Source organism: Aphelocoma coerulescens, chromosome 4 (genome assembly GCF_041296385.1).
Source record: "Aphelocoma coerulescens isolate FSJ_1873_10779 chromosome 4, UR_Acoe_1.0, whole genome shotgun sequence".
NCBI lineage: Eukaryota > Metazoa > Chordata > Aves > Passeriformes > Corvidae > Aphelocoma > Aphelocoma coerulescens.
In genome coordinates, this window is record NC_091017.1 from 33,697,799 (window position 1) to 33,720,519 (window position 22,721).

Genomic DNA, 22,721 nt, shown 5'->3' on the forward strand with positions numbered 1-22,721 from the left:
GTGCATTAGTTGAACTTGAGCTTTTTCTGTTGAATTTTCCTGTGACTGCTTTTTGCTCAAGGGCTGTCTGTCTCCTATCTGAGTTTGTATTGTGTGGCATCTTTGAATTTTAAAATTGTTTTTTTGTAAATTCCCTTTTGTTTTTGAGATAGCTTCCAAATTTCCATAAAATCATGAGATTCCTCATTGGTATGTATTTGAAAAACTTTAATTTGTTTTCTCTGAGACTTATGAATTAAATCTGTTTCAATAGATTTGGCTTATCAAAATTGTGGGGTTTGTGGAAGTCATGCTCTTACTTGAAGATTTGCTGCTAATAACAGCATTTTTATTTAGAAGGAGACTGTGTAAGAAAAATGCTAAAACCCATTGTGATTCTTTTAAAGTTGTTTCATGGCAATCTACAGGTAAAAACTCTCCTAAGTATTTAAAGCTTTGCATATGTGCAATGCTTAGGATGTGTAGGGTCCTGTTCCTACCAGCTTCTCTGTCCTTTCTCTCTGTTATTGAACTGGCTCTGTTAACCTAGATGCTGAAGTAAATTATAAAGGGCAGCTTGATCAAACTGTGGTCTTTCTTCTCTGAGTGTATTTTGGGAGGTAGTGTAGCCAGACCAGTAATACTGTAAGTTTGTGCTCAGCAAACATAGAGACTTTAGGGACTGCACACTATTTTTTCACTTATTGACAATCGTATGAAAAATACAAAGGCAAAAAAAGTAGTACATTAGCCTAGATGGTTAAATCATCAGCATATTGTTAGGTATTTTAATGCAGTTTGGATTTGAACCATGAATTCAAAGGATTCAAACAGGGTCTGATCCAGTTAATCCAGTACCATAGTTAGAACTGTGTGCAGTCAGCATTAAAAGCATATCTGAAATTAGCAGTGGAATAATATTTGTTTTAATAATTTGAGATAAATATATTCTCTTTACAAAATTGCTCTGAGCTGAGATTAACAGGTAGTTTTGGTACCTACTGTGGGTGATTTAGAGGTATTCTTATTTTTATATGTTCTTGAAATCTAGGCACCTAAAGCTGTTTGAAATCTCGGTGTGGACAAATATTAAACAATTGCCCTGTGAAAGACTTTTGATTCACTACATTTTCCTTCTGGATTGAGAACTTGATAGCTGTTGTACCTTAGATTTGGTGTCTTTTCAGTGCGAGGGACAATGTCCAGTGTCTGTGATCTGAGTGTCCCTATTGTCCTTTGTTGCAGGTTGCGGAGATGGTACAGTCCCCTCTTGTGCTGCTGCTGCTGGCAGATAGGGTTTGAGAGGGCGTGATCCCAGTGGCTGCTGCGCTGACTGTTCCATGTTTCAAACCCATCCAAGGAAGTAACACTCTCCTCTTCAGGGAGGCTGTAAAATGCATGTTATGAATTGTCTCTCCTTGGTCAATGATAAAGAAAATGGGGCTATTCCAGTCGCAACGGGATTAATGAGCGAGGATACGACGGCAGCACCTCAACTTTCTCAGCCTGCAGCATCACCGCCCCCTGCGCCATGTCCCCTCACAGGGGCTCCCCCGGCCCCTCCGCTCCCCCCGGGAATGCCGCCCCCACCACCACCCCCTCCTCCACTGCCTGGCCCCAACATACCTCTGCCTCCACAGCTGGTAAATGGGCACGACAGCCACGGCAAAAAAAAACGAATGCGGAGCTTTTTCTGGAAAACTATCCCTGAAGAACAAGTCCGTGGTAAAAACAATATCTGGACAATTGCTGCAAGACCACAGTATCAAATTGATACAAAGACAATTGAGGAACTTTTTGGGCAGCAGGAAGAAGCCAAACCCCAGGACTCCAGAAACCGATCTTTAAAGTCTTCTTTTAAAGAGACTAAAGAGGAGGTAAGAATTAAAGTAAAATCTCTTTTCTGCCTTGCCTTTGTCTCTTTCTCTGTCATGTTTCATCCTTATGGCAAATTTGTCTTGATTCAAAGGAGAGGGGAATGATGGGAAGCATAAACTCTTTGTTCTTGGTGGCACATATTTGTTTTTCAAAGAGCTAACTGTGTTTTATTATTTTAACTTGCTAAGTGCTGTGATTTGATCACCTGTTAAAATAAATATGAATAAGTGGAGAGAGCTGAAAGCATCTGTATTTACTCATGTTGGATGGCCTGTGAGTTTCCAGTGTGGAACACAATTGTATTGTCTTTTCAGCCCTTCCTCTATGTCTGTGATGCAAACAAGGTGTTGTACATGCAAACATGTACCAGGAAGGAGAGAAGAGAGTCCTATTTGCAAGGGTTAATGCTGTATATGCCCACAGTATCCTAGAGACATCAGGAAGGGAAGTATGACACCAAGGATATAGAACATAATATAGTGATTAAGAGTACTTGTTATTTGATAATTTTGAAGTTTCCACTTTCATAAGCATGACTTTCATGCTAAGGAAAACTTTATTTCATCTTCCCTGCTTTTTCTGGACATGAAGATAACCTTCCAAGAAGGTCTGAAGATTGCCACTGATTTCTGTTCTGGTGGCGAGGAGTGCTCTGTAATGAGTACTCTCAGGTTCAGACACTCTCCAGGGAACTGATAAGTAGCTTTTCTAGTTCTTAAATCCTCGTTTATAGACAGCCTCTTTGTGAAGCCTGAATTGAATTGTCTGAAGTGATCTTTCTCTGAAGTAATTGGAGGGCTGAAATGCAGATTTAATCACTGGTGTGTGTCTACATACGTGTTAGCTTGTAAACAAAATACGGAGGGCATGAGGTTAAGAGATGTAGCAATGCATCAATTTTTAGTGAGAAAATAGGGACCTGAAGTTGCTGATATCTTGCAGGATTCAGGAGATGTCAAAATAAGATCAGAAGGGACAAGATGAGAAACCAGTGCACTGATAGCGTGCATGTTGTACATATTAAAATTAAAGGTTTAAAAAGGCATGTGTATTGCAGGCTCTGAAACCCTGACATTGGGAAGTAGTAATTGGGGCCATCATCAGAGGTAGTCGTTAACCTCTGCGCTGTTTTCAGGCTATGTTCATCTTTGAATCAGGAGTGTGGTGAGTGGACTTCCTGTGCCATGTGCAGATGTACAGAGCTCTGGCCTCCTGTGTTTCCTCAGAAGCTCCCCCTTTCAGGACTGCTGTGTGATAAAGATCTAGTTCTAGTAAATATTACAATAAATTTCATAAACTGAATGTGGCCCATAGAGTGCAGTAGGTGGGTCAGAGAAAACCCCAGTGTGCTCCAGAACTCAATGCAATGTTAAAGATTAAAATCAGAGGCCTGCAAAACCAGGGATTCTCCAAGATACAGTGCCTTGGAAACAAAACCCTGCCTTGCTAAAAGTTACTGGTTTTGTTTGTCTGTCTGGATGTTTGTTTTTCTGATCTGGTGGTGCAGTGCATTTGCACTGCTTGATGCCTGTGCACGCTGGTTCAGGGCTTCCACAGTGACTTTGCACGTGGCAGGTGACGAGGCAACAGGACTTGCCTCTGAGTGATGCCCCTTGAGTGACAAAACTCACTTAGCTCACTCGCTAAGCTTTGTCAAGCGTGCTGCAGCAGTGTGTCAGACAGTGGTGAGCAATTTCTGATGCGTTAATGGACTTTGCAGTCCTATCTGCTTAGGGAGGAGGGAAGGAGATAATCCTTCCCTCCTAATATGCTATGTGTTATTGGAAGTGCGGAAGTACAGATGCGCAGCAGCTCACGTGCTTAACCCTGCTGCAGGCATGGTTCAGCAAGGGGCTGGAGGTCGGAGGCCCAGGCCTTGTTTGTGACTCCTGCCACCGGTGCTGTCTGCTGCCAGCACTTGTTTTAATGTGGGATGGTTATCCTCAGCTCGCTCTGGTAAAACCTACAGAGGCTGACAGGAGCTGGGGGCAGGCTGAGGTGCGCAGAATCAGTGTGACCTTGTGGAGAGCGCGTTAGTGTGGGGCTGAGGGAGCTCTAGTTCTGTTTGTGGCCGTGTTGCTGGCCAGCAGGGGCAGGTGGACAAGACATTTTGTGTTTCGGATACCTCTGTTCCTTTTGTGTAAAACACGGTTGATTTTAGACAGTCCTTTATGGTCTAGCAATGAAAACTGTTCTTTGAAGTTTACATAATAGAATTAGCCTAGCTGGCACAGTATATCAGCAATGAATTTTCAAGATAACTTCAAGTGCATAAACTCAACTTTTGCTTAGATCCAAATCTGAAAAAAGTAGCACATGTCTGAAGTGCTGTGCAGAAGTGCATGGCCAGAGAGTGCACTGTTGTCACTATGGAGTCCCTCTTGGTGCAACGGCGAAGTTTCCGTGGGAGTGGGGAAGAGTTACTCTACAGCCAGTGTTGAGGGCATTGCCCCAGAGACTGTGGAGGAGATTTAGGATTTCATACCTTTGCCAGAGATCGCTGTTGATTATGAAATCATGAGCAGTTTTGGTAAAAGTTCTACACATGTAAGAGCTTACAAGACTGCATGTCCTTCTAATTCCTCACTTGACAGTGATTTATACAGGGAATTTAGATGTAACATCATCGTTATAACAGAAGTCCCTTTTGACGCTTGAGTCAAACTCCTACAGCAAATGCTTTCCTTTTTGTAAACAAGTCCTCACCAAGCCCTTAGGAGATTAATTAACATGTTTCCTTGACTAAAGACTTAATTTGCCCTATGGTTCCATGTAATTTGAGGCTCTGAAAAATAGGGGGTGCAAGATTAAGTTTACACACCAATTTACTTTCCCCATCCTTCAGTGGTGTCCCAGTGTGGCACAACATACACTCACCCAGGCTGCCGTCAGCCTGGCAGCGGAGTGGGCAGAACAGCTTCTTGTTAGCCAGGGGAATTAGTCTTGCTTTCTCCTTCAAACTGTGTTTTTGCTCCTGTCTCTCACCTCACCCCATCTGTCTGCTGGCTCTGGACAGATACTGGATAATATAATACAGGTACTGCACCCTCTGTAAACATACTTAAGTAAGCAGCTCAGCAGAGTGCTGTGAGGTTCTTAGTTTGTTTTCTACTGCAGTAGTCTTCTGCTGTTTGGGTGAGTTTTGATGACTTTGCGAAAGGGTGCAGTGAATTCAAGAACCTGTGCAAGAGGATAGCGAGAACAGAGAGAAGGAAGATGGAAGAAGTGAACAGAATCTCTCTCGTCCCCTCCCCTAGATATGCCCTCTCTCTGTTTTCCCTGTGCTGGCTCAGATACTCATTCCACCTTCTTGAGAGCTGATTCAACCTGTTAATCCAGCGAAGAACTAACAGCAAGAACCAGATGAGATGAGTGCCAGTACCTGCCTAAGCGAAAGAGCAGGCTGGGAATGTGACAAGGGAGGATTACACGGAGTGGGACAGCGCTTTAGTAAGCTGCTAGGTTTGCTCTGCTGCACCTTGACTCCAGGCATGGAGTGATGGGTAGTGTGTTGTAATGTGAAGTGGAAGTTGAAACAGGAAGTTGTTTATATCCTCCCTAAACTTCAGCACCAAACCTGAGCCACCAGGCTGTTCCACGTTTGCTGTAATTTGTAAACTGTATCCCACCATGTGAGCCCCCATTGTTCTTATGCAAAGAAAACATACAATGTTTTGTTTTACTGATCTGTTAAAGCAAATCCACTTTGTCATGTTTCTGTTCTTCATTGATGGTTTAATGGCAAGAAATTTCTGTTCCATTTCTCCAGTCACTACAAAGTCAGTTTTGATGTGGGTCTTTTTGTGTCTCCCAGGACACTCCTCTGAATCTTTTGCATTGATTACAAATTTGTGTTGGGGTTCAGGAGTAGCTATCCTCTTACCATCAACACAGCTTCACCATGGTATTCGGGCTAATTTTCCCCTTCTCGTAGTGCCTGGAAAACTGAATATGTCTGTGGTGGATTAACATTTGTCAAACTGAGGCCTGTTATTGTGTGATCTATGCCCACTGCAGATTTTGGAAATGTGCTGGGTTGAATACTCTGGTGATGAAAAGCAGATTCATGAGTGAATTGCTGTCCTTGGTTTAAAGATTGCACTGTTTATAAAGCAGAGGTGGCAAGTGTCTGACCTGTGATGCTTTGCATTGGATAGCAAAGTGCAGGTGTGGAGATGGTGGAAGGTATCTGAGAGAACTGCAGTATTTCCAGTTTCAGAGAGTAGAAGATGAGAATGGAGAAAGCTCTCATGAATTTATCTAAAGTAAATCATAAGAAACGATATGAGAGGGTTTTTTGCTATAGAGAATGCCGGTGAGACTAGGAATGCCTGTTCTCAATTCTTAGTTACACTCCAGTGTAACTTTTTGAGTCAAGAACTCCGGAGGTATTACTGGTGGACAGCACTTCAAAGCCTCTTTGGGTGGTGAACAGAGCCCTGAAACGTGCTGTGCTGGCAGCAATGTGTGAGCAGAAGACAGGAGCAGACTGAGCAGAATTTAGAAAAAGCTGCAGTAATGTTTAAAGGGTAAAAAGCAACGGCAGACAGTGCTCTGCATGAGTGAAATCAAATGAAATCTCAGTGGAGAAGAGTGGACATTGTGAACAGATGTTCAGGCTGAGGTTATGAATCTAATATGCAACTGAATGTGAGATGGAAGATAATGTATTTGTGTGCAAGGAGTAGGAACTTGTATTTATGGAGTGTCTGCCAGGTTCCCCTTTTCTCCTCCTTGTGCTCCCATCTGGAAACTCCTCGAAGGTAGTTACATGATGACAGCATTTTCAAACACTTTTGATAAGCTTGAAGTAGACACCAAGCAAAGAGTGACCAAAAACTGAGCCTTGTTCTGATTGTGTGCTTAAACAAGAAATCGGGAGAAATAGAGTACAGTCATATACAGAGCAAGAAGTGTGTGTAAAATCCTGGTACTTGAGAACAGCTATGACATATTTATGTTGTGCTGATAAGACAAATGCAGCTGTGTATGTTCCCGTCTGTTGTTTTTCTTCAAGGGAAGATACTAAAAAAAAAATTCTGTAATTTGTTTGAGGTTGTACTGTAAATCTGAGTTGTGCCATGGAAAACAGAGGTTTACTCAGCTGACAATCAGTCTTCTTGTAGCAGTTACTGACTGTGATTTAAAAAATGTGCACAAGATTAACTCTGAGTATGCTTAAATACCCCAAACAAACCAAAAGCCAAATGATGGTAAAGCTTATAGGCTTAAAGTAGTACAGAGAAATCAGAGAATTAGGGGTGACCGGAGCAACTGGAGACTGGAGCTACAGTTAGAGAGGTCAGTGAGAGGTCTCTGCAGTAAAACATTTGAAAAAGATTAGATACTGCAGGGGGAGAGATAGTTGAACCTGTCCTGTGTTAAGGGGCTTTTCTTTAATGATCTGTTGGGGGCCTCTCAGCTCTTAAGATAACAGGAGAATAAACCACAATCTGTCCCCTTATCTCTGCCTATGCCAAAACTGAAGGTCTTCAGGCTACCAATCATCTAATTAAAACTAATATGCTGATATTTCCTGTGTTTTCTAGTCTTTGCTGTTTTCAGAAGAGAGGAAATTCCAGGATTTCAGAAAACTTTTCAATATGACTCACTATTTCAGCAGAGGTGTATGTTGAGGATAGCCCATTAATCATACCTTTATTTTCACTGTCACCAGCTGACTGCAGGCTAATTCAATTTCGTGACAATGCCAATGTTGCATTTATATATCTACTTCTAATCTGAGCACTGTTACAAAGGTCAAAATGCCTTTCCAGTTGTCAAAACCACAAACAGCATGCGAGTCCAAGAGTAGTCTTGAACATCTATATGTACTGAGCTCTTTTATTGTAGCAGTCAGGTGGAACTGTTAAGGTGAAACAATTCTCTTGTCCTTGTAAATCTCATGACTTTTGTAGCTGTTATCACTAGAATAGCTGTGGTAAAATTTTAACCTTAAGGACACAATTTGCTGAAACAGGGCAAACCTCTCAGGTTTAAACTTGTATGCTGTTACAGGAAGAAAAAGTAGTATAAGAGGCACTTTTATTTAAAATTTTTTTACAAAATTAGGGGAGAATATTGCGGGGTGTTTTGTTTGGTTTTTTTTTTCCCCTCTGCCTAATCCTCAGAATTGTACATGTAAGATGATACAGCAAACCAACTTTGAAATACAAAGCTGGGAGAGACTGTTATTTTATTACGGATTTCTGTTTGCTTCTAGGTAAAGCAAACAGTTTTGAGCATCATCTGTTTCAGGGTTTGATTCAAGATTGACTTACTTACCTTCCCCTGAAACAGTGTGGCTGTTAGTTGGCATGAATTAAATCAGTAATCCACCTGACCTCTGCTTAGAAATCCCATCCTCACATTTTTCAGAAAACCTCTGAATTTACATGGGTTTTGAAGTGTGGTGTTCACTAATCTTGGGGCCTTCAAATGCAATACTGCAATAGTGTATTACTGCATAAGCAACATTTTGCCGATGCAGGGTTATGAAATAAGCAAGAAGAATGTTTTTACTTTGTAATGAAATAGAAATATTGATTCCTTCCTTCCTTATATGTTGCTATGGAATTTTTTGCTTCACTTGGAAAAAGGTGATGTGAGTGTGCTGTGTATTTCTGTGGTATAAACTAGTTTTGCAGTATAGGAGCTTTGTTGATAAGAAGTGACTGTATATTTGGCCTGGGATTTGGTGGCAACTGCAAACAGTTATCTGTAGCAATTTAAGAAATGATATCTGCATTATACGCTATTTTCTTAGGTATTGTTAGATTAATCTCTCTTTCTTTCTCTCCCAGGTTTCCATTTTGGATGCAAAACGAAGTATGAACATTGGGATATTTCTCAAACAATTCAAAAAGTAAGAATTCTTTGTAGTTCTCATAAAATATATACATTGTGCTCTGTTCCTTGTGGGGTTTTCAGTTTTGTGTAGTTTTCTCAAAAGTAATTTGAAATAATTTGTTTTCTAGGATGTTTAGTTTTGAGCGCCTTTATGACTTAGCAGCAAACATTTGGAGTTTGCTGATGTTAACCAGTTGAAGGGAGTTTTCAGGTATGGTTGAGGGAAGCCTCATGTAACCTCATGTAACACTGCCCGTGAACTGCCTTTCCTCTCTTAGAAACAATTAGAAAGGGGTAATGTGAGGAACTTTTTTAAGAGCCAGCTGTTTCACTGCTGCCTGTATTCACTGATAATGTTGCCCTTTGATAAAGGCATCACCGAAATGGTGTTGGAGCAGTGCTGCTGTGGACACTGATGCATCCACAACCTCTTTATAACTCCTTGAGTAGCCCAGGCATGGCTTTTTGAATCTGTGCAACTGTTTGCCCTGCAAGTGTTAGAAATGTATATGCTCAATTGTTTTTTCAAGGTCTGCCGAATCCATCATCGAAGATATTTATCATGGAAGGAGTCAGCCCTATGGTTCTGAACTGCTACATGAATTTCTTAAATTGTTACCAGAAGCAGAGGAGGTAAAATAATGGTTTTACATGGAACTTACTTTTGGTAGAGTTTTGCTTACTGGGATTCCAACATGAAGCTCTGTAAAACAGGAATCTCAATGCCTTCCTGAGGCTAGGGAATAGGGAACCACTGAGTGCAAAAATTTAATCTTCATTTGACTTGTGGTATTGAGGTCGCAGTAGTCATTCCCTTCACATCAAGTAATTTGACTTGCTTTTAGGGAGCTGATAAGACATTTTTTTGTTTTTATGATGTCCCTTTTGTCCCATAGACAGCAAGACCTGGAACCTTCCTATGTGCAGGTAACTGCTCTAGGGAGGTCAGAAAATTCAGAATCCAAGTATATTCTAAGCAAACAAATTTCCCTTCTTAGGCACCTGCCTCATGCTGTCTCATTGCAGTGCCTGTGAGTTGGATATTGGTAGCCCTGTGCTGCTGCCTTTTTGCCGTCTGGTTCACTGCCTGCTTGGTGCATCCGGGATCTGTCTGTTCCTGGGCCTGATCACTGGGTTCCAATAGTGCAGCACCCATGGAATTTGCTACCATGGCTTAGTGCTCAAAGGAGATGTGTTAGAAGGCACAGAATTACTAGCATGACCTTCTCAATGTTCCTGTGATCACCGTATGACCAACATCCAAGAGCAGCTTTTCCCCTTCCAGTCCCAAACTTCAAGTCTATTCACATGATTAAAGAGGTGAAGCTTCATCAACTGACCTGGGAGCCCTGCTTAATGATGTACAGTTCCTTGGCTACTCGCTATTGGCACTGACCCATTTGTATGTACTTGAGAGAAATGTAAACCACAAACCTGACAAAATTAGCATTAGAATTGCCTGAGTGCTTCACATCAAAGTGAGTGGCTGAAACTTGGGAAATTGCTAAGTTAAGGTCCACATACAGATCAACCTCAACTCACATGCTTCACTATTTCAAGGTCATACTGTCAAAGCACTTTGTTTCCTCTGTACAGCAGCAAATCTCAGGTCCAGTCATCAGTAGAACATGTTACAATCTTTGCTGTCAAATTTATGACCCTAAATTGGGCTGCCTTTGCAGAGAATCTTGTAAAAATTGTGTTATTTTATACTTGATTAATATATCTCTTAGAGTTAGGGGGGTATCAACAAGTTGAAAGGTAATTAATCAAAAAAAAATAGGTGACAGTAGTTCTGGGACCTCAAAACTATTCCCTCTTCCCTCTTTGTTTGCATTTTAGTACATATTCCATTATATAAACAGAACTTATCTCCTTCCTCTGAAAGTCAGACAGAGGAGAACAATGGAGTGCTCACTTGAAAGAGAGTGACTTCTAGTTAACTTTGTGTATAGTCAGAAAATTAGACTGAAAGAAAAGTACTTTTTCTTCTTTTCCTCTTTCTGGCTTAGATCTCGGTTGTTATTTTATGACAAGTAGAAAATCTTTCTATTAATGTAGTCTGTGTGATATAACTGTTGTCATTCAGCTAGAATTGTAATGTAAGTTGTTGAATTTTATCAATTTTGTCTGCAATGCTCAGCTGGATGCATTAGCTACCCAATAGGTACTGCTAAGAGTAAAAAGGTGTGTTTATTGATTTGACAACAGATCTGTCCCGTGGGGCCAGAGAACTTACTAAGTGCTTTTAAGGAGTCACTTGAGAAATTAATGGAAGATATTCTGTGATACAGGAGAGTATTAGAAATAAAGGGATATCAGACATGAGATATCAGACATGCTGTTCCCATGGGAAGGGTGGAAAGAGGCTACTTTCCAGTGTGCAGGTGTTTGTATGTATTTAATTGATTTCATGCATCAGAAAAAGGAAACTGTTTAACCTTTTTGGATTTTTCCCCTTGAGAGCTGGGTGGGTGGTGGCAGGCAAGACAGGGAGAAAATCCTGAATGTAAGGGACTGATGCTTCTGCTGGTATGGAAAAATGTTTCCATGCCTTCACGTCTTCATGCTTGATGTGGCCAAGGAATAAGTGGGTCCAGTAAGTCGCTCACTACAGTGGCTCCTAAAATTTTAGTGGAGGCAGTTAAAAAATTCGTTCTTTTTAGGAGCCTCAGAGCTTTTGATTTCTTTTTCACTATTTTCCCCCTAAATGTATGTTCATTGTTCTCGTGCTATGTCCCCTTAGTTTTTCTTAGTTTATTGTCTGCTCCTAGTCTGAATAGCTGTCTCCTAGAATAGTGATTCACCATTTGCTAAGGGAAAGGCATCAGAAATTTATGGCCCCATATACAAATAATCCAGAATCACTAGAGATACCAGGTGAAGTGGTGTTATTTGTTCTGCTGTTCCCTCTTCTGTTTAATACTCACTTATGTCTTTTTGCCATATCACATGAGATAGCTTTGGCAAGCTGTCATCACATTGGCGTTGCACAATGTTGCACCCATCCTCAGCAAGGATTCCCTGGGATTGCCCTTTAGATACTTCCTGTTCTCCTAAAGACCTGCTTTGTTGTTGTAAGAGTTGGCAATTACTCTGAGCAGAGACTTAAGCACTAAAAGGTTGGTGGCTATTCAGTTACCAGGGCAAACTGTCTCGTGTAACCATGGGTGGGCTTCTGCAGTTCCTCTCTGTATGCCCTTTGCCGTAGCTCAGGTATTTGCAGTCACATTTGCCTGTGTGCACAGGTTTCTTGCAAGCTGGAAGGAGAGCCAAGTGCCTTCTGCTAGGCTTGTGCTCTGCACCAGTAACTGTGCTTTGAGATGTCTTCTGCTTTTTCTTTACCATTTTACCATAAATTCTTAAACTGTAAAAGTGAAAGGAGGGAGAGGAATGCCATTCCTGCTCAAAGCTTTAGCAAGGGCAACTCTGAACTATTTTGTTTCTTCTTTCTTAGCAAGAAGTTTAAGTTTACAGTTTACCTAGTATGAATAAACACCAGCTTTGAACTCCAATCTTATCTTCTCTAGAAGTGTTGTGATACACAGTCACATTACATGAATGTGCCCCATGTCACTTGTTTGATGTTTTTGACATATTTTAGATCATTTCAGTTTATAGTATCTCAGGCACCTGAGATGGTATTCCAGATTTTTGACAATGGAGGCCAGGTACTTGGACTAACAAATACATTTAATATCTGTTGTCTTTAAAATTATTCTATTTGCAGTACTCTAATGTGGCAACTCTATTTGCACGCAGAAATAGGTGTCAGTACTACTAATTTTCTAGCTGTTTTCTATGAAAAATCCCAACAGCTATCAAAGCTGTTGAGATTTTTGCATGTAAATGACAAATACCAGCTCCTTACTGAATGTTTTTCTCAAACTGAATAAGACTATAATTGAAGTATTGGCACTGCTGTGAAGTCTTTCCTACAACTTAAAACGTTTGGGTATTTTCAAATGTTTAATTTGAAAAACTTGACAAATACTTGAAGCTGGCCATCATGGAGCTTGCTGCAAGGCTCCAGTCAACGTTTTGTTCAGGGCTGTTTGTGGGTGTATGGCCTGGCCACTATACAGTGGTTAGAAAAAAGTCCAAGCAAACGTGTAAAAATTCTCAACACATTAAAAAGTACGATAAGATCACTGATTTTGTTTAAGCCTTCTTAGACCTCCTGCTGTTTGTACCATACTGTGCTTAGAAGTTTTGTAAGGAGAAAGAAACACCTATTTGGAATCTCATCTGCTTCATCCCTTTTTTCAGTTTGGTTTTTTTCTAGGGAACCTTGACTGAAGCACTGGTCTTCTCTGCTGTATCACTTCTGAAAAGATTCCTAGCTGTTTCTGAATGATATCCTGTTGAAATGGCTGACAGCTTTAATTTACTGGAATCCTGACTAAAGCAGAGAAGAAGCTTTTAGCTGCTTTTATGTGCATATCATTGCAGTCTTCAGCAGGCCCAGACTGGAAAAAGTTGAGAGAGTCCAGTGTTTAACGAGCTAGAGTAGCCAGAATTTGTACTTAAAATATATACAGAAGAGAGCATATCATACTGGCAATCAGCTCACCTACACACATGCACGCCCAGGTTATCAACACAATGTCTTAACTTCCTTAATAATGTCTCAAGCCTGTCCTTTGCTTGTGTACTCTGATTTCAAACCCTGGTCATCCGTCACCTGCTTTACTGGAACAGCTCTACCCTTTATGAACCCTGTCTGTAGTTAACTGCTCCCTCCTTTCCTCAGCTAGTGCTTTATAGGGCTGACCATCCTTCAGAGCTTTCATCTCCTCTTCCTTTTTTGCCCTTTATGATTACCTGCAGGTTTTTCTCCATTTTGTTTTATCATTTGCTGATAGTTGTTTGCCACTGCCCAGGCTTGTGAACCCCATGGTACCTCACTGCCTCATCCATCAGCTGGTTTCCCACATGCCCTTGCAGTTGGATTCCACTGTGATGCCTTTTGGGGCTTTGGTATTTTTTAACTCTCTTTTTTGTTAGTGCCCTGATTATTTGCAGAGGTATGGACATATTAAATAATAATAAAAAAAACACAGAGAAAATGTTTATTCCTCTTCTTCAAAGATCCTGCATAGATACAGGATCTGCAAGGTACCTGTTGTATGCCATAAAGTAAAATCCCACTATAAGTGCTACTGGTAGCTCAAAAATTACCAAGAACTTGAATACAGTAGCTTTCGTATCTGCAAGGTATAATGACATACTTGCAATGGGCATCTCTACTGCAATTGTTCACAAATCAAATCAAAGATCAGGCTTTCTATGTTTCATAAGTGTTCTTGAAATTAAGCAAATTACAGATGTGAGAACCTTGTGTATCTAAAATCAGACTTAGTGTGCATGGGCATGCATGGACAGTGCAAATGCATATTCCATATACAAATATAATGAAAAATTAAATTAGTAGCTCTGCACCCAATTTGAGTAGTAGAGAGCTGAGCATACAATGTAATTATTCTCTCTTGCATATACACATTACACTTCCATATCTTGGTACATGCCTGCCTACTCTCGTGGAAAAGTTTTCTTGTGCTTGGAGAGAGGAGGTCAAGAACAGAACTGATAGGGTTATTCATTAAAATTTTATAATAAACCACATTTTTTAGCTCTTATGTTCTTGGACTAATTATAAACCTATCTACTATATCTGTTAACATGATTAATAGTGAACATAGTTTCTTTGCAGCTCCTGGCTGCAATTGGTATTTGAATTTGACCCCCACTTCTGGGAGCCATCAGAGAATCTAAGTTTTCTTCTGGAATACTTGGACAATATGGCAGCAGCGAGTAGAGACAGTCCCATGGGATTTTGAATAGTCTCCCTAGGAATGTGTAATGGCAGACATCCAAAATGTGTTCCTGTAATTTTTAGCTTTGGGGTTCAGAAGTTGTTTTTTTTAGTTTATTGGTAGTGTTGATAAAGTCAAATAACTTTTTTTTTTCCTGCATGGTGAGAATTATTTTTCAATTATGAAATTTTTAAGAAAGAGGGAACACAAAGATTGCTATCCTATCTTTACTGTAGCTACTTCCCAGACTATTTACTGTTTTAAGGCCAAGATAAGAGATTATTTAGTCTTGTCTGTGAAAAACTTAAGACATGTATGGAGAACCAGGCTATGTTTGCCAAATTCCATGGTGGAAGGGACCTTACAACTCTGTCATGTTCCTGTTTTGTCTGTTTGTGGAATGGGTCACTGTTCTCCACCATCCTAGGGTTTTGGGCTTCTTGGGTGAGCTGCCTTGATGCTTCTTACAAAGGTAGTTTGGGGTATCTAAGGAGGAGACAGTGTTAGGGTTAGGTGGTAGATGTAGGCTGGGGAAAGTGTAAGCGGGTGGTGAGCACATTTTTGTTTCAAGTCTGATTACACAGACTTCTGGGTTGACTATTGGCCAAAGCTTTCTGCATAGTGACATTCACACCCCATCCTACCCATCAGAAGGCAGGCTCAGTCAATGTCTTCTGTTGTGCGTGTGTAGGAATGTTCCTCCTCTGAACTAATTCTGGGATTTAGAATCCCTTGTACCACTTCAGGCGTTTTTCCTACTGGGGTAGAAGAAAGAGGTTTTCATCTAGTGCATGTAAAACTAAAATTCCACATAGAAAACATTGATTGCTACTTACTGTTGAAAGTATATTTAAATATAGTACTGGTAGCATGAGTAACTTAATATTCCTGTCAGTGTCTCAGGATCTCTTGTTGTTCACTTTTTGTATATTTAAGTCTTCAAATTGCATCTTCCTATAATTACCTATGGCTTATATGCTATGAATTTGATGAGGTGGCGTGGGTTTTTTTGGTGGGCTGCTTTTCTTTCTTTCCTCCCTCTCTCCCATATCTGAATGCCTGTATCCTTTTCAGGCAAAATCTGATATTTGCAAGATACTAAAATGAGTTGGAGAACTTGCAGGCTTTTTTGTTTAGGTTGCAGACCACTATTTTTGGGAAGCTAGGTTAAAGAACACCTTGAAAGACTGAGATAGGAGACATCTCCCACTCCCCACTTAATGATGTAGAAAAAGTGTTTATTTTGGGTTTGTTTCTTGCTCGTTTAACACCTTAGAATTATCAGGAATGTCAAGTCTGGTCTTTCCTGTTTTTTTGTTGGCAGACTTCTTGAATTACTCAGTAAATTAGGAGTTTTCTCAGGCCTAAAAAAAATGGGTATGCTGTTTATCTTTAGAAGGAGCTTTTGTCTGAGTGTCTTGAGTTAAATGGGGGGCTGGCAGTGTTAGGAAATGGAGTTAGATAGCCTGAATAAAAATTGCTCTCTGATTAGAGGTCTCTTTCTTGGTCATAAGTGTTTGTTAGGTTTTTTTCCTGCTCATTTGCTTGTTGATGTGTTTTTTAATTCGAAAAGGAATTCTTTTTTATTCTGGGTTTAATTTGTATTTTTTGTTTTCTCTTTATGTGTTCTCAGCATTTCCATTTTTTATGATGTGGAAAAATGGGAATAAAGCAGAAAAAAGCTGTTAAAAGAATCCTTTTCTGCTACTAGTTCAGAACCCTGATTTGGCATAGCGTATTTGTCTTTCACTGCAGATCAGTTACTTTTTTACTGTCAAAGCAGAAAAATACCTCAAGTGATTAATTTGTAGGCTGATTCTTTAAAAAAAAAGTTGTGGATATCTTGCTAAATCATGGCAGTGGGGTAACTGTTGATGCCCTGGTGTAGTGTCCCTCTCTCGAATAGCTGAATATGCTTTCTAAAACTGAAGACCATCTGTGTAAATGTGGCTGTGAATGGGCTTTAAGTGTGATGTTACATACAGGAAGGATGATGGGCTGGTGTCTAAATCAGTGGAAACATACAAGTGCTGCTAGGTGTGAACTTGTTGGTCTGGTTGAATGAAGAATGAAGAAATGAAGAAATAGTGTAACTGAGAGTGAGCTCTGCTTTTGGACACAGTTGCTGTGTTGGAAGATGTGGAAGAAATTCCAGTTACGCTTAAACATATGTGCATGTATTTTTCAGTTCTTCTGTATAAACAAATAGTAAGTATGTGGGTGGATCAGTGGCTTCCAGATCATGCAAATATATGGATTTTGGTGGAGCTGGGAAGGAAGATCAACAAAATTAAAGCAGTGGTATTTCCTTTGCATGTAAATGGTGTCCTCAGAGTACTGAGAGGGCTGACAACAAATTACTTAAAATGCAAGAGTGCATTTATCTTTAAAATATTTCATATGAATGAAAAAAATATAAACTCAAGATGATGAAGTTTACCCCTTAAGAGCATTTTAGGGGAAATGGTTGAAGCAAGTATCTTGAGAAAAAACCCCGTAACTTAAAGTTTAGTTGCATCATGCTAGTAAGATCAAGGCAGTCCTATGCTGGATATTCTGAACACAGTTAAATTATGTACATCACAGTTGTGGAAGAGTTGAGGGTCATTTTTCAGATCATCATCAGTATCCTAAACATAATGATGAAAGCAATCACTGATCAGAAATCAAAATCACCAATCCAAGTGATGGCATCATGTTTTTTTCTGCTGGACTGTGTCGCTAGTTTTTGGGAGAAGAGTGACATTATTTTTTAGATTTTTTTGTGGTTGGGGTGTGTGCAAATTACAGGAGCTTGGGACAGTGAAGCCATTCAGTCACTGGGTGGACTTTTCAATGCCTTCTGTTAAATTTACTGCTTTTCAAGGTGTTGCCTTCCAAAGTCAAGTTAATCTTGATCTTTGATAAAATTCTTTGCTAGTGTTTTTTTCTCTTTTCTAGGTAAAGAAATTAAAAGCCTTTGATGGAGATGTATCAAAACTGTCTCAAGCTGATTCCTTCATGTATTTACTAATCCAGGTGCCAAAGTAAGGAGATAGTAGGTTTATTCTGTTTATGATAAGTGTTCTTTTTTGGCTGTCAGTTCTAAACCTGTTTGTGTACTCCAGCTATGCTCTTCGGATTGAAGCCATGGTGTTGGAGAGGGAGTTCTCACCCTCCTGTGCTTCTCTACAGGATGACATGAAAATTATAAGACGGGCAACAAAAGGTAATTAAATATGTTGGGACATGCCTAATACTCTTGTTTTTGTTAGCATGTTAATTAGTCTGCATTACGAAGACCAGAGCTTGAATTTCAGGTACCTTAGCTATTAAAAGGAAGCTAACTCCCATCAAATGCCAAATGACAAATGCCATCAGGGTGGATCTTTCCATCCAAAATCAAGAATCTGGAGACTTTGCATACACTAGCAACAAACTCATTTTCGAAGCCTATAAGTAATGTATCCTAAATTTACAGAAGCAAAGGTGTCCATGACCAAATTAGGATGTCATCTTTTGAGTACAGTTTGCTCATTCCTGCACTGCTCTCCCTCTGATGGAATGTGGTTGTTACACCTCTCTGCTCATTCTTTCAGAGATCCATATAAAAAAATGACTGTTTTCTAAGTTTCTCTGTATGCCATTTCCTTTTGAGGTGTCAGTATTGATAGGTTAAAATCTTATTGTAGAGAATACTGTTGCTATTCTTTTGTTTTCTGCTAATGTTTTCTGTGTTTCTCTACCTGTTTTGTTCTTTACATTTCACAAGTTTTGAACTGCTGCAGCTGGTTATTTTTTGGGGTAATGTAGTGTCTTGTACTCTGCAAGAAAACAGTTGATTGCCTGGTTTCAGTTAAACATTAATGTTGACCCTTTACAGTGTCTTGAGTACCTCTTTGTCCTGTCCCTCACTATGAAATTCCTATTTCATGTTGGAAATTTTTTGACAGGGTAGTAGATCACTGCTTAGACTGCTTCTAGTGGTATAAAAAGGTGCAGTAAGTATAATATTCAACTATGAGTGCTGGTGATTAGAATAGTCCTTTCAAGTGAAAGCAAAGGGAAAAAAGCCTTTTCCCACCAGTGGGGATTGAACTTGTCCTTGACTCAGGAAAGTGTGCAGTACCTTAGGATTAGGTCTGAGTTTGGCCTTTTATTAGGATCTCTTTCAAATCATTGTTCTTTGTGTTTTGAGCAACAGACGTATGTGAGGGAATATGTAATGTATAAAAGCAGCCACGCCTTCATGTCCTTCTTGTCCTTCACCCAGGACGTATGTAAACTGGTGAATTAATTCCCTCCAGAGAGGAGACACTTTGGTCTCCAACTCCTGCATCAGGCCAGTCACACAAATCACTGACTGGGCTGTCCCTGTGTTCAGTCCACTTTGTCATGTGCACTTCTCCATTTGCTCTTCTCACTTCAGGGCTTGTTGATAGCCTGAAGTTGTTTAGGAATTATGTCTCCTTTTCTACTGCTGTCTCCTAGGCTTCTTTCCTGTAATTAAACTGAGAGAATATTTACTTCAATTCTAATGCTGGTAATCACTAAGGGTTAGGATGGTCTAAACAGCCTGGTGGATTCTCATCTAGCCTGCAAATGGATGTATGGTCACAGTGATGCGGAGCAGGCTCTTACTGTGGGAAGTCTTTAGAAGTTGCCTTCTCCTCTTGGCCTTGTGAAATTTGCTATTCTCTGATTTATTCTCTCCTCTTTCTTCCTCCTTGCTTCCTCACCTATAGCTTGTTAGATCGAAGGTTATTTAATTATTTCTGTGTCTTTAGGCTGTCAGTATTGAAATCCAAATGTACAAGGGCTGTGTGCTTCCAAAATGATTGATTACTGTATTGTGTTGAGCGGCTGAATGCAGGGTAGATTATAGAATGTGGACTTGGAAGCAAAATAGTTTTTAAAAGTATTTACACTGCAATCAAAAGGATTCCACCTTTTATTTTGTTCATTAATGTAAAATATAGTACCTTACATTAAAACCAGCTCATGGTGATTTTCTTGCAACATGGGCACTTGCAAATTTGGAGTTACTTGGTTTGCTGTACCACATTTATTAACTCTTTATAGTGTTGAATTTCCACATGTTATTTCTAAGGCAATCCCTCTGGTGCACATATATTTTTTTTTTGCACATATATTGTTTTTTGCTCATATATAGCTGGGTGAAAAAGTGTATGAATTCAGATGGAACACTGCTGTGCATTTTGCACATGAATGAACATATTTACAAATGTTCAATGTTACAAATGGCTTGTGTGATGGGAAAGCTTTAAAAGGCAGTTTTATTCCATTTGACTCTTTGTCACACAGAACATAACTTTGTGCTAAATCATCTTTGATATGACAAGTAAAATAAATGCTGCTCTGAGTTGGTGATCATACAGAAATAAAATGATGATTCATAGTGGGAGCGGGATAAGCAAGGAAATTTAAACATTGCCTGTTATCTTTTCAAGCCTTATGGCCAAGTCTCCTAAAAAAAGCATAATTGTTCAAAAGCCCAATCCTGGCAGATGGCAAATGGATCCTGCTGGGTGCAGAGCACTTGCCTCATACTGGAACAATGAGTAGGTGGTGAGGATACTGAACCACTTGCATAAGACACTTCACACATTGCAGGATTAGGCCCCAAATGTTTCCTTAGCTGCTGGAGGTTGCCTTGGAAATACTACACTTGCTAAGTTAAAGTCTGAACATACACTTGAGGTCTGTTAGTTGTGCTTGTGAATTGGAAGTATATAGTGCCATTATTTTTCCCACGACCTCTTCAGTTTATTATAGTTTCCTGTCAAATTTTAAAAAAAAGCTGAAGAGGAGCTTGGTAACTGACTATATTTCTAAACAAACAATTGTTAGACAGCAATTTTCTTGTTCCTTACAGAGTTAATGACTTGTGAGGAACTGCATTCCATATTGCACTTGGTCCTTCAGGCTGGGAATATTATGAATGCGGTAAGTGACATCCCAAAGGGAGATGGCTGATGGACCATACTTCCTTGTTAGTATTGCAGTGCTCTCATGTCATTCCTCAGCTTCTCATGTGCTCTTTTGCAAACTGTGTCTTTTAGGGAGGTTATGCTGGCAATGCTGTTGGATTTAAACTGTCGTCACTGCTCAAGCTGGCGGACACGAAAGCAAACAAACCTGGGATGAGTCTGCTGCATTTTGTTGCTCTGGTATAGAAAAACTATTTTGCTGGTATAAGCAACTTCTACAAATATAGGTCCATTAATTGATAGACAATAAAAGGGACCATGTGCCTCAGAAAAAAAGCAGCTTTCTCACAGGTTTGATCTAATCTTCACCTTTCTTCTCCTGCCACAGAATTCACGAAAAATAACCTCTACCTGGTCATCCTATCTGGAACCTCATGGAAAGCTTTAGTTTTTATATCATGTAGAAACTTGCCTTCATCAAACCTCTTCATTTTAGATTTTTTCTTATTGTCCCAAATTCTTACACTGTAGAAGTGTCTTATTTTGATAAATATTCTCTCAATCTTCCCATTGAATCTTCTGAGCAGCCTTTTTGATAGCTTTATTTTCTCCCTTGATGACTGATTTGTGTTTTTTAAAGCTGCTGAAGTCTTTTTTCAAGCTATTTTTCCTTCCTTTCAAATGTCTTGATTTTAGAAGGGAGAGAATTTAAATGCATCTATATGACTTTGGTTATCTGTGTATAAACTGGCTTAACAGATTTCCAACCAGCAAACAATAGGGTATTAATTGATGTTTGTGCAGGAAGCATCATATCTGCTCAGACAATGGCATCAGTAAATCATTCTTTCCCTAACATTCCTTATTGATACATCTGGCTTGTGTTCACTGGCAGAAACAGCTATTATTGTACACTGCAAAATGGAAGCTGTAGTTTAAAGTCTTCAGTTCTGATCCCTGCCTTTCTTTAAGGGGTGTCTTCCACTCAGTGGTGTTAGGATTGAATGGGAAGAAAAACAGTGCAGGAGAGAAACCTTTAAGTGCCCTCCCAGAAGCTTTAGAACTGCCAGACTTAGGGACTTCGGCATGGTGGTGGAATGTTAATGGATTGTGTGTGTTTTGGTTTTGTTCTGTTTGTTTCAGGAAGCTCAAAAGAAAGATGCTGCTCTTCTCAACTTCTCAGAAAAAATTAGGAGTGTTCACGATGCTGCCAGGTGAGTTAAAAGAAAACTGAAAACTTATGGTTACACTGTGACTTGGAATTTTCTCATTTGTGAAGCAGTGAGGCTTATTCAGGAAAGTCTTGGCTCAAAAACAGATTCTTACAAATGTTTACTGCAGCTCTGAGGTCTTCATTTCCATTTACTAGCAGAAGTATGCCTGCAATGTGCCTTCAGGTATGAGGTTTTTTTATTACATGATCTCCATAGGTTTTTGGTATTTCTGTCTCTGTCAAATACGTGTGCCTGTTCATTACTTTTAAGGGATTGAACTAAAAGCATGTTTACTGTTTTTCCTTAAACCAATTTTCATCAGTCTCTGAGTAGGCTACAATACTTTTCCAAATCTGGTACCAGAGACAGGTGCTGGTCCTGGCTTCACATAGATGCTTTTTGAGGTTTCATTTGCTGTCTTGGTTGGAAAATCTGAAGGGTTTGTGGCTCTGAATTTTTTCAGCTTCAACTCCTAAGCTGCATAATTTTAAACTGAACCTGATTCGTACCTCGATAATTGTACTTACTTTTGTGAGACAGTGTGATCTAAGTCTGAAACCTGGTAGCTAGCAATGCTGAAGTTCTGTTCCCAGTTTTGCTACTTCCTTACTCTTGAGCTTAGGGCAATCTATTTACATTCTTTTCCCAGCTGCACAGTGGATCCCGTTTCTTAGATCTGATGGAGGGTTAAATAATGTCTGCAAAAGACTGAAATCTTCTGAGGAAAGGAGTGGCCGTGGAGTTAATCAGAAAATTTTTGAGGGACCACCTGTGTGGCTCTCTGCCATCCAACCCACACACCTTTTTGGCAGTTTGCCATGTGGCCTGCTGGGGAATGTGGCTTTCCTCAGCATCCAATCCCCCTGGCAAACAGGAGAGGAACAGGCAGAATCCCAAATTTCGTGATACTTATTTTCTAACCACTTTGTCCTTTGATCACATTTGTTAATGCTGGAAGTCTTCTGCTGTAACTCATGCTGAAGTCTATTCAGGGAGTGCACTCTGTACAGGAAAATGAAACAAAATTAAATATGTACCTCACCACTGGGCATGAG

At 39.9% G+C, this 22,721-nt stretch overlaps 1 protein-coding gene across 1 annotated transcript in view; it reads left to right on the forward strand.

The window, feature by feature from the left end:
* The first annotated feature begins 1,330 nt into the window (after positions 1-1,330).
* The window catches only part of FHDC1 (FH2 domain containing 1), a 32,363-nt gene continuing 10,972 nt past the window's right edge, over positions 1,331-22,721 (forward strand). The window contains exons 1-8 of the mRNA XM_069012113.1: positions 1,331-1,856; positions 8,661-8,722; positions 9,237-9,339; positions 17,463-17,548; positions 17,630-17,730; positions 20,398-20,468; positions 20,585-20,692; positions 21,596-21,666. Coding sequence (XP_068868214.1) covers positions 1,374-1,856; positions 8,661-8,722; positions 9,237-9,339; positions 17,463-17,548; positions 17,630-17,730; positions 20,398-20,468; positions 20,585-20,692; positions 21,596-21,666 — 1,085 coding nt within the window. The 5' untranslated portion in view covers positions 1,331-1,373. The remainder of the gene's footprint in view (positions 1,857-8,660; positions 8,723-9,236; positions 9,340-17,462; positions 17,549-17,629; positions 17,731-20,397; positions 20,469-20,584; positions 20,693-21,595; positions 21,667-22,721) is intronic.